A 12,255-nucleotide genomic window follows, 5' to 3' on the forward strand; every position below is an offset into this window, starting at 1 on the left:
TGGGCAGCACTTAAAGTCACTGTGTTGGAAGGCCTCATTGGCAAGCGCTTTTTAATGGGCAGTTATGCGTCCCATACAGAGAGAGAGAAAGAGAGAGGGAGGGAGAGAGAGAGAGAGATCCTTTTCCACTCATATATCCATTGTTTAACTTTGGAGAGGGGGGGAAAACGCCAGCCATTGAAAGTAAACAGAGGTGGCTTGTCATGCTTTTTTTATTTTTTATTATTCTCATCCAAGGACAATTAAAATGACTGCGAATGTCTCTCGGTGGCCTCTCTCTGTCCGCCCCAAAGCGGGGGGGGGGGGGGGGGGGGGGGGGGGGGGGTGTAACTGTATCAGTCCATTCTGCTCGAGGGGCGCGTTATATCAGAAAACGACTGCGGCTATGGCTCTGTTTTTGTGCAGATCGGGCCCTTTTGGGTGCAAATGTTTCTTTGCTTCTTTCGAACCGGTTTCCACTTTGCGTTTTTTTTGTGTAAATGTCAGTCCAAAGATCCCAAATGTTAACCCCCGAGATGGCTTAAAGGCAGAGGAGACGACGTCTCACTCCCTCCCAACAGGCACACGGCGCTATAAAAAGCCACGGGTTGCGTCAGGTTTATTTTGGCGGTGGAGTTGTGTGTTCCTGAATGAATGCCATTCCACGTGCTTGAATAAAACGTCCAATGAAGGAGGCTTAATGTCACGGACAGATACTGACGAACCAAATTAAATGTGAGTAGACTGGTATGTGGTCCTCCTAGATTCTGACTGTCCTTAATGCTATATAGTGACTGGATGTCACTATGAGTTGCTGTGAGTGATGTGTTGTCACATTCCTGGCCCTTTTCAACGTGGGAAAGAACAAATTGAAATCATAAGATAATCCGTCGTCCTTGAGAGTGGCCTGAGATCTACAAGCTCATAGCGCGCCACCGAGTGGCGCGCTACGAGCTTGTAGGTCTGCTATTTTTGGAAAATCGAAGAACCACTGACCTAGAAACATGGATTTTTCAGAAAACTGTCAGGATGCAGAAGACATTTTTAGAATCTGATCTCAGGTCAAAATGGGTTAAGTTGAATGTACTTCTAGTTGCTTTCCGCCACTGCCTACAGTACGGTACGGTAGGTCTGCAGAACCTGAACCGTGCTCATGCCTACAGTACGGTACGGTAGGTCTGCAGAACCTGAACCGTGCTCATGCCCACTGCCTACAGTACGGTACGGTAGGTCTGCAGAACCTGAACCGTGCTCATGCCAGACACAGGAAGTGTTCCAGCCTACCGTACGTACAGTAGGTGTTCTGTGGTTTGTTTGCAGCCTCTCTAGACTTGTGGTTGCAGGTATACTGTACTACTGATAATGGCTGTTCATTTCAAGGGCCTTTGGGGGGACCTTCACACCACCACAATCTGCTGCTTTTCCCCCCTTGGACCACCGTGTGTGTGTGTGTGTAAGAAGTGAGACAAGGTGAGCAGTTGGTGATTAGCCAGCGTGTGTGTGTGTGTGTGTGTGTGTGTGTCTAATTGTGTATCTGCTGAACATGTTTAACCCATTTTTGACTGAGGTCTATTAAAAAAAAAGGCTTCAAAATCCTAAAAAAAAATCTGAAAAACCCATGTTTCTGTGTCAGCGGTGCTCAACCTTTTTCATGTCAAGGACCCCCAGAATTATCTCTATTGGGCCACGGACCCCCATCTGAAAATATGTACTGTAGTTCCAGGGACCCCCAGAAGCAAAGATTTTTGTTAAAAATGTTCACTCTGAAATATATATATTCAATGATTTGCACCACATTTTAACGCTTTGTCAAAAATACAGATCTACAAGCTCGTAGCGCGCCACTCGGTGGTGCGCTATGAGCTTGTAGATCTGCTATTTTTGATAGCTAAATTATTTAAAACACCAAAATTGGGTTCGCGCCCCAAAAATGGGTTAAGTGGCGCTTGGGAGGGTGAAAGAATCCCAAGTGATGGCACAGGGTGGGCAGGGCAGGGCAGGGACCCCCAGACCTTGACCTTGACCTTGATGAACGGTGCCAGGGGAGCCCATCAATGCATTATGTGGTTGTGTTTGTTGTACATGCATGCTACTGTATATCTGCATGCAATTTTGCATGTGCACAATTCAGCAATCTTGTGTGCGTGCGTGTATATGCTCTAAATATGTGCATTGTTGTAAATTACTATCCATGCATGTTTTCAGCAAAGACTTCTTGTAATCTGTGATTTAATCTGTTGCCCCCTCATCTTCCGTTATTACTGTACAAAAGGCATTTTTCAATCTGGTCTGTTGTGTATCCCCATGTTTTTTTCTTTTTCACCTCATGTATTGTCTTGGTGTTGTGTGTGATACTGTATAGGTTTTGTGCTATATGGTTATACAGTATGTTGTTTTTGTTGGGAAGCTGGAGGTACCTTCACTAAAAACGCCGGGACAACGCTCCACACGTCCCAAACTCTTCTCCCTTCTGGCTCCAAAACTGTGGAATGCACTTCCCATCGCAGTCAGAACTGCAGCCTCACTCCCAACCTTCCGCCGTAGTCTGAAAACCCACCTCTTCAGACTCCACCACGGCCCGTAGCACTTGCCCTAGCCTAGCCCCTTAGATAATAATAATAATTATAATATATAATATAGTATAGTATGTATAGTTGACATAGATACTCCACTGTTACGTTCTTAGTTTATACATGATTAATGATAACTACTTTTTATATATGTGATGTATGCCATGCTTTTGTTTTTGCTTAATCACAATCAGTGCCGGAAGTGCATCAAAATAGAAGCTCCGGGGTGCCAGAGTTGTCTGATCGCTGAAAAATCTGAATATTCTTATCTCGCCCCGCGTCGCTGGGACGTCGCTAGGACGTCCACAGACGTCGTAGGCACTAATATTTCGGAATCCTTATGACGGCCTCAGGCGTCGTATGAACTGAAACGGTTAATGTAAGTCGCTCTGGATCAAGAGCGTCTGCTAAATGCCTAAATTGTAAATTGTTGTTGAACAGACAAATATCCCTTTCGGGGACAATAAAAACTATTATTATTAATTCCAGGTCTGTATGCTGGAAAGCTAGAAATCCTCTGACGTGCAGTGATGCTGTCCATGCATTGCACCTAACTGTACACATGCAGTCCACACACACACACACACACACACGCATGATACTGTGCGAATGCATCAATACTGTCCACTCGCATAGGCCCGCGATGAGGCTGACCCATTCACATGCAACGATGCCGAGGCGCTGGCCACGTGCATGCACACATGCAACGGTGATGTACTGTAGATGTGCATATGCTGTACATGCAATGCTGCCCATGCACATAAACGCAGTGGTGGAACGTAACCAAGTACTTTTACTTAAGTACTGTACTTAACCCATTCTGAACGGGAACCCATTTTGGCGTCGGCATCATGTTATGCTTTAGCTATTGAAAAATAGCAGATCTACAAGCTCATAGCCCGCCACCGAGTGGCGCGCTACGAGCTTGTAGGTCTGCTATATTTTGAAAAATCGAAGAACGACTGACATTTTTAGAATCTGATCTCAGGTCAGAATGGGTTCATCAGACCAGTGTGTGTGTCCAGTGGAAACCTCGTATGAATCTGATCTCAGGTCAGAATGGGTTAAGTACTGTACATTTCGGAGGTATTTGTACTTCTGAGGTATTTGTACTTCACTTGACTATTTCCAATTTTCAATTATTTTACTTCTACATTCACTACATCTCAAATCCAAATATTGTACTTTTACTCCACTACATTTATCTGAAAACTTACTTTAGTTACTAGTTACTTTGTTAGATTTTGAGTCGGCTATTATTACAAAACGTACATTAACCACTTACCATGTACATTTGAAAATAGCCGGTCTACAAGCGTTGGGAGCTTGTAGATCTGCTATTTTCAAAAGATATTTTTTTAATGCATTTGAAAGCTTGAAATGGGACATTCACAATGATTATATATACTTTCTACTTTTGGTATACTTTTAAGTAGGAGTACATTTTGACGCCAACACGTTTGTACTTTCTCTCGAGTACATTTTTGAATTCCGGACTTTTACTTACAGTAGTAACAGAGTATTTCTATCTCATTGCAGTATTGATAGTAGGCCTACTTTTTCCACCACTGCATAAACGTGATGATTCTGTATCTACTGTACACCATACATGGGCCACATGCGGCCCCCACCTTCACTTAACCCATTCTGACCTGAGATCAGATTCATACGAGGTTTCCACTGGACACACACTGGGTCTGATGAACCCTTTCTGACCTGAGATCAGATTCTAAAAATGTCAGTCGTTCTTCGATTTTTCAAAAATAGCAGACCTACAAGCTCGTAGCGCGCCACTCGGTGGCGCGCTATGAGCTTGTAGGTCTGCTATTTTTCAATAGCTAAAGCATAACATGATGCTAACACCAAAATGGGTTCCCGTTCAGAATGGGTTCATCAGAATACTGATATATTATTGATTTCAGCTGTTCCACTTCCAAACATGACCCGCTTTAATTACTTCAGTGTATATATGTAGCTTAATGACTGAATTATGTCCAATGTATTTAGTTCATAAAGTTAACATAACTAACTGTTCTATAAATGCACTTGAAATTAAATAAAAATTGTACTTTTCAGGCCTCCAATTACAAAAATAGCAAAAGATAATTCAGGATTTTAGTTCAAATAATAGCAAAAATAGCTGATCTACAGGCTCGGCTTTGAGCTTGTAGATCGGCTATTTTTGCTACGACAGTAATATGCAATGTGGCCCTCTGGAGTGAGTGTGGAACTATAGTGGCCCTCTGGAGTGAGTGTGTAACTATAGTGGCCCTCTGGAGTGAGTGTGGAACTATAGTGGCCCTCTGGAGTGAGTGTGTAACTATAGTGGCCCTCTGGAGTGAGTGTGGAACTATAGTGGCCCTCTGGAGTGAGTGTGGAACTATAGTGGCCCTCTGGAGTGAGTGTGTAACTATAGTGGCCCTCTGGAGTGAGTGTGTAACTATAGTGGCCCTCTGGAGTGAGTGTGGGAATATAGTGGCCCTCTGGAGTGAGTGTGTAACTATAGTGGTCCTCTGGAGTGAGTGTGGAACTATAGTGGCCCTCTGGAGTGAGTGTGTAACTATAGTGGCCCTCTGGAGTGAGTGTGGAACTATATAGTGGTCCTCTGGAGTGAGTGTGGGAATATAGTGGCCCTCTGGAGTGAGTGTGGAACTATAGTGGTCCTCTGGAGTGAGTGTGGAACTATAGTGGCCCTCTGGAGTGAGTGTGGAACTATAGCGGCCCTCTGGAGTGAGTGTGGAACTATAGTGGTCCTCTGGAGTGAGTGTGGAAATATAGTGGTCCTCTCCATCGTCAAAGTTGCCTACCCCTGCTCTACACAGACATGACACCTCTCTCTCTCTCTCTCTCTCTCTCTCTCTCAGGAGATGCAGCTGGAGCATGCGCGGCAGGCCTTCGTCCAGAGGGAGCGCTCTCACTCGGGCGCCGTGTCCGCGCTGGACTTCCGGGACATCATGGTCACCTGCCGTCCTCACATGCTCACGCCCTTCGTGGAGGAGAGTCTGGTGGCGGTGGGTACATAATATAGAGTCTGGTGGCGGTGGGTACATAATATAGAGTCTGGTGGCGGTGGGTACATAATATAGAGTCTGGTGGCGGTGGGTACATAATATAGAGTCTGGTGGCGGTGGGTACATAATATAGAGTCTGGTGGCGGTGGGTACATAATATAGAGTCTGCACAGCTGATTGGCTCAGTCGGCGCCATGCTCCTCTCTTGTTCTTTTTTTCTCCTTTTCTTTGGTTTGCTATTTTGTTTTACTCTCTCTCTCTCTCTCTCTCTCTCTCTCTCTCTCTCTCTCTCTCTCTCTCTCTCTGCCTGTCATTCTCTCTCTCTCTCTCCCCTCCTCTCCCCTCTCGCCTGTCATTGCATTTCTCCTTGTATTCTGCCTTGTTCACACACAGCTCTCTCTCTCTCTCTCTCTCTCTCTCTCTCTCTCTCTTTTCCCCCAGTGTTTTCCCCCCCCCCATTTTCGCTGGGATTTAAATTCTTCTGTTTGCTACTACTTCCTATCTCTTCCTCTCTCCGTCTCTCTATAGTACTATCATCTCTACTGTGCCTTTCTATCATCACTCATTTTGTCCTCTCTTTACAGTTCCTTCCCTTTTTCTCTCTTGCTGTCACCACCCTCCTCTCTCTCTCTCTCTCTCTCTCTCTCTCTCTCTCTCTCTCTCTCTCTCTCTCTCTCTCTCTCTCTCTCTCCCTCTCTCTCCACTGCACCATGTCATTAAGTTGAACCTCCCTGCCCGTGTCAAAGCCAAGCAGGGCCGGACGAATAGGAAGACGGGAGACACTCGGTGCTTCATCTTTGTCTCGCGTTGCAGCCCTGAGTGTTTGTTTGTAACAGGCGGCCTGTGTGTATGTGTGTCTTTGCGCACGTGTGTGTGTGTGTGTGTGTGTGTGTGTGTGTGTGTGTGTGTGTGTCTTTGCGCACGTGTGTGTGTGTGTGTGTGTGTGTGTGTGTGTGTGTGTGTGTCTTTGCGCACGTGTGTGTGTGTGTGTGTGTGTGTGTGTGTGTGTGTGTGTGTGACGTCTTGCCCCATTTCATAAACACCTTGTAGACTCTGTCATTTTCTCTGCTGTGTTTACCTCGCCGACCAGTCATCTCTCCCAGTGTTGGTAAACACACACACACACACACACACACACACACACACACACACACACACACACACACACACACACACACAGACACACACACACACGCACTGTTGCAGACGCATTAAAGACGGCACCGTGGGCAGAATACGGCAGAGAAACGGCAGCCCCTGTAATTCGGACTCGCCGACAAAGATAAATCAACACCACGCTCTCTCTCTCTCTCTCTCTCTCCCTCTCTCTCTCTCTCTCTCTCTCTCTCTCTCTCTCTCTCTCTCCCTCGCTACACCCAACATGTTCTCTTCTTTCTCCACGTCGTATTGCAGCGACAAGTCTGCATGCGCGTCGAGTTTGAGACGAGGGGCCTGTGTGCCTAATGGTGCTCATATATATATATATATATATATACTGTATATATATATATATATATACACACACACACAGTCACACACATGTACTACAGATACAAATGTGTCTTTCTGTCTAGGCAGTTCCACTAAAACCCAATCCCAACCCATCCCACCCCAACCCCCACAATCCTTCCCTTCCCCCCCCCCCCCCCCCCACACACACACACACACACACACACACACACACACACACACACACACACACACACACACACACACACACACACACACACACACACACACACACACACACAGCTGCACCAAACGTGTCTCTGTAAAGGAAACAGTGCCATCTAGCGAGAGGGAAGCCCTGGTATCCCCCCCCCCCTATAGAGAAATAAAAGAAGCCCCCCACGCTCTCTTGAGTACGGCAACAAAACTTTTTAATCCATCAAGACCTGAGAGGAAATTCTACAAAATGTATTTTCTCTAAATCCTATCGCCGGTTTTCAAAAACAACAAACAACAAACAAACAACAAAATCAGTGGTTCTCAAACTATTTCATGTCAAACGACCTAAAAAAAATGATTTTGCTATTTGGTCATCGGCCCCCATCTGAAAATGTGTTGTACCAGGGACCCCCCCCCACCCCCCCAGAAGAAAAAAATGTGAGTAAAAAAAAACTGCTTGTAGCTTGTAGATCTGCTATTTTTCATCAGCTAAATGTTTAAAATAATGGTTAAAGTGGTTAACCCATTTTGACAGTTTTGTTATGTTTCTATATCCTTTTCTATATCGGTGCTGCGCTATGAGCTTGTAGATCTGCTATTTTTCAATAGCTAAAGTATAACATGATGCTCAAAAACACCAAAAGGGGATCCCGACCAAAATGGCTTAAAAGGTAAAAAAGCTACAAGGTGACACAGATGCGTCCTCAGAGGTCTAAACGGTTTAACCCATTCTGACCTGAGATCAGATTCTAAAAAATGTCTTCTACATCCTGACAGTTTTCCATTCTGACCTGAGAACAGATTCTAAAAAATGTCTTCTACGTCAGTCGTTCTTCGATTTTTCAAAAAATAGCAGACCTACAAGCTCGTAGCGCGCCACTCGGTGGCGCGCTATGAGCTTGTAGATCTGCTGTTTTTCAATAGCTAAAGCACGACATGATGCTATAACACCAAAATGGGTTCCTGCACAAAATGGGTTAAATTCCCACATATTCACAGCTGAATATATATATATATATATATATATATACGGACTGAAATCCGTTGAGAGAGAGAAAAAAATCTGGAAAATGTCATACTATCAAAGAAGAGACACCGGCGGAGAGCCTGAATCCAGCGCCTCCAGAGCCCCGACGTGAGGAAGATAGATGGCATGTTTTTTTTTCCTTCTTTTTTTGCAACGTAAAAACTGGAGGCTGTCTCTGTGGGGAGTTTGGAATGTCCTACTCTAAGAAGCCCTTAAACGTCTATTTTTAAAAGTTTTATTTTTTTTATTTACCTCGGTCTATTTTCTGTCCCCCTTTTTTTTTTTTTTTACTGCTTCCTGCTCCTCATAAAGACCAGTTAATTAAATGCTCTCTCTTGAGTGTCTGCGTGCGCGTGTGTGTGTGTGTGTGTGTGTGTGTGTGTGTGTGTGTGTGTGTGTGTGTGTGTGTGTGTGTGTGTGTGTGTGTGTGTGTGTGTGTGTGTGTGTGTGTGTGTGTGTGTGTGTGTGTGTGTGTGTGTGTGTGTGTGTGTGCAGTGTGTGTGTGTGTGTGTGGGTGTGCGCTCGTGTGTGTGTGTGTGCAGTGTGTGTGTGTGTGTGTGTGATGGAAAGACTGGCGGTGGAGAGGGCTTTATACTCCCGGCAGGGTGGTTGGTGGCAGGGGAGAGACATGGTGCTGATTAACCGGCGGTTTTAAGCCACGAGCTTTTTCTTCCTCTTGTCTTCTCGTTCAGGGGGATTATGGGTAATCTTCCAGCAGAGCGTTTGTTTTGATAACTTCAGTGTATCCATAACGATGGGTAACCCTCGTTAGATGTGTGTTAGTGTGTGTGCGTGCGTGTGCGTGTGTGTGTGTGTGTGCGTGCGTGTGTGTGCGTATGAGTGCGTTTTGGTCATCCGTTTGCTTTTGTGTTGCAGTCGCCCTCTCAATGTGTCATGCATTCTGGTTCTGGGTGCTTTGTTAGGAAATGTAAGCATGTGAAATTACACTCGCTATACTGTAGCTCTAAACTCTCCCTCTCTGTCCCGGTGTTGATTTCGTCGACTTATTCCACGACGAGGAATTTCCGTCGACTACATTGATGACTGCAAATAAGACTAAAATATATTGACAGTTTCGTCAACAAATAAAAACCAGACTGAAATGTTAGGATGGGACTATAGTGGAAAATAGATCCAGTATAAGTAATTTTACACTATTTTGCGTGTCTTAAGTACCAGGTCTTATTCCCTAACTTGAGTAAACTAAAGACCTGGAGGCGTGATCAATGCCATGTGGCTATTCTGAGTGGCCAAAGAGCATTGACCACGCCTCCAGGTCTTTAGTTTACTCAAGTTAGGGAATAAGACCTGGTACTTAAGAGACACGCAAAATACAGCCCCTTGTTGCATGCTGAACAAAGCAGATCTACAAGCTCGCGTGAGCTTGTAGATCAGCTATTTTCAGCAATTACGACGGCACCAAGTCCCGCCAAAATCCATTTTAGTCGACTAAATCAACTGTAGATTTAGTCGACAAGAATCCGAACTAATACTAGACTTAAGCCCGACACACACCGTCTGCGACCGTCTGCGGCGCGACGCGTTGCGGCGCGGCGCCGCCTGGAAAATAGAACTGGGTTCTATCGGCGCGCCAGGCGACGCGGCGCGACGCGGCGGACACAGCCGGTGTGTGGTGGGCTTAACACTACCACATTCCAGTGGACTAAAATGTGACTAAAACTAAATGGGCGAGAAGCGGTCACGTGCACGCATCCGCCTGGGTGACAGCAGACTGCTGGGCGAGCGCTGGCGCTTTGGCACGGGGGGGGTCAGACCATCACGGAATGAATTCTGTGCTGGCCATGTATGGAGCGTGTCTTGAGTGTATACAGGGTTTGATGAGGTCAGATCAACATAATGGAATGTCAGAACTCCATATAATGAGCTCCATATATGGAGATCTAAGGGTGGCAGCGGGGGAAGTGTCTTGAGCGTACAGGGTTTGATGAGGGCCCAGGTAGGGTCGGGCTTTAAATGGACAGGTATCAGTCAAAAGGGAGACATCGAAGAGGAAAGGACAGATGGGAAAGGATGAACATAGTGGAATGTCAGAACAGGTCAGCTCCATATACGGAGGTCTAAGGGTTAGAGATTTGAGGTGACATGTGTAGAGTTGCTGGTCAATATTGATGACATCGGGGATCTCCATATATGGGCTTAATATTGACGTGATGTCACAAGGCATGACCATATATGGGGCGTGACCGATTGACGGGAAATGTACGATTTCATAGTTTGCCGTCGCAAATGAAAACTATTCAAAACTAAAACCAAAAGTTTTGCTGTCAAAATCAACACGGTTCTGTCCTCTCTCTCTCTCTCTCTCTCTCTCTCTGTCTCTCTGTCTCTCTCTCTCTGTGTGTGTAGGTGGCCGGGGGCACCACCTCCCACCAGGTGAGCTTCTCCTACTTCAACGGCTTCAACTCGCTGCTCAACAACATGGAACTCATCCGGAAGATCTTCAGCACGCTGTCCGGCCACCGCCGAGACCTGGAGGTCACTAAAGGTAAGCGTGCACGCCTTAACCCATTTTGACCTGAGATCAGATTCTAAAAAATGTCTTCTACATCCTTCTACATGTTTCCATGTCAGTCGTTCTTTGATTTTTCAAAAATAGCAGACCTACAAGCTCTTAGCGCGCCACTCGGTGGCGCGCTAAGAGCTTGTAGGTCTGCTAAACACCAAAATGGGCTAGTGAACGGATTGAGGAGCGATTCACTTCAATGGAAGTTGCTCAGTGGCGTCTTGAAGCCACGACGGAGTCTTCTGACGAAGTTTATACATGTATGCACGCGCACACACACGAGCGAGTGGACATATGTAGGACATACAAACATGCAGTACACATGCATATACAGTAGGCTACTGTGTGTGTGTGTGTGTGTGTGTGTGTGTGTGTGCGCGCCTGTGCGAGGCGGAGGATGGAAACTTGTTGTTGTTTAGTTTTCCACCTCCTACGGTGGTGTTGGACGGGGGGCGTGCTGAAGCCGTCCCTCCCATCACTGTGTCGGTTAACACATCCCATAGGCCAGGGGTTCCCAAACCTTTTCATGTCAACGACCCCCTGTAATTGACACTAATTAGCCCTGCGGACCCCCCCCATTTGAAGAGATATGCCAGGGACCCCCCCCCCCCCCCCCCATAAGAGAAGGTTTTTACTGCTCTAGCAGTGACAACCATTTTCATTACGAGGACCCCCCAGTTTAACATGCAATAGGCTACGGACCCCCATTTAATGGCATCTCTGTCTCTGGGACCCCCAATTTATATTGTAAATTCAACCTTAATTTAATTCCGAGTTCCATTTGTACACTCTCATTGTTACAGACCCCATAAGGCCCCATTTGGTTTCCAAACTATCATTTATCTGGGGGGACCCCTTGGAACTCCCTCAAGGACCCCTGGGGGTCCCCGGACCCCACTTTGGGAACCACTGTCCTACGCTGTATGACCATGTCATTATGCTGACTGCCGTGCTCAGTATCATATATAAAGCATTAGCAGCTATCGGACGCACTAGCCTCACTCACACCTGGGTCACTCCAGCATGTGTTACAGTGAGATTGGTGACCTGCTGAAATATGTGACAATCGTGTAGACAGTGAGTCACATATGGAGTTCAACCTAGCTGTATTTAGGCCACGTATGTTTAAAGGCCTTCATGTTAACGTTTGTGAAGTCCACTGCATTACAAGAGGGTCACATATTTCGGCAGCTCACCAGTTTCATATACCGTAACACCACTGTGCTCGAGTGAGCGAGTGTGAGTGAGCTCGAGTGTGAGTGAGCTCGAGTGTGAGTGAGCGAGTGGCCGAGATTTTGGGTATTGGAATTTGGCTACGGGTCAATAAGTGGTTTTGAGTGCTTGATTTAACCCATTTAGGCCTGACCTCAAAATAAAAATAAAATCTTCTGAAATAAATATTTTCACGATTTTTCAAAAATAGCAGACCTACAAGCTCGTAGCGGCGCGCTATGAGCTTGTAGATCTGCTATTTTT

General features: G+C 46.0%; 1 protein-coding gene across 1 annotated transcript in view; it reads left to right on the plus strand.

The window, feature by feature from the left end:
* Positions 1–12,255, plus strand: part of slc25a13 (solute carrier family 25 member 13) — a gene marked incomplete at both ends in the record, with an annotated part of 110,409 nt that overhangs the window by 44,075 nt on the left and 54,079 nt on the right. Inside the window, 2 exon segments of the mRNA XM_083770339.1 lie at positions 5,414–5,560; positions 10,623–10,761. Coding sequence (XP_083626465.1) covers positions 5,414–5,560; positions 10,623–10,761 — 286 coding nt within the window.

Source organism: Protomyctophum parallelum (genome assembly GCF_964188405.1).
Source record: "Protomyctophum parallelum genome assembly, chromosome: 1".
In the NCBI taxonomy this organism is placed as follows: domain Eukaryota; kingdom Metazoa; phylum Chordata; class Actinopteri; order Myctophiformes; family Myctophidae; genus Protomyctophum; species Protomyctophum parallelum.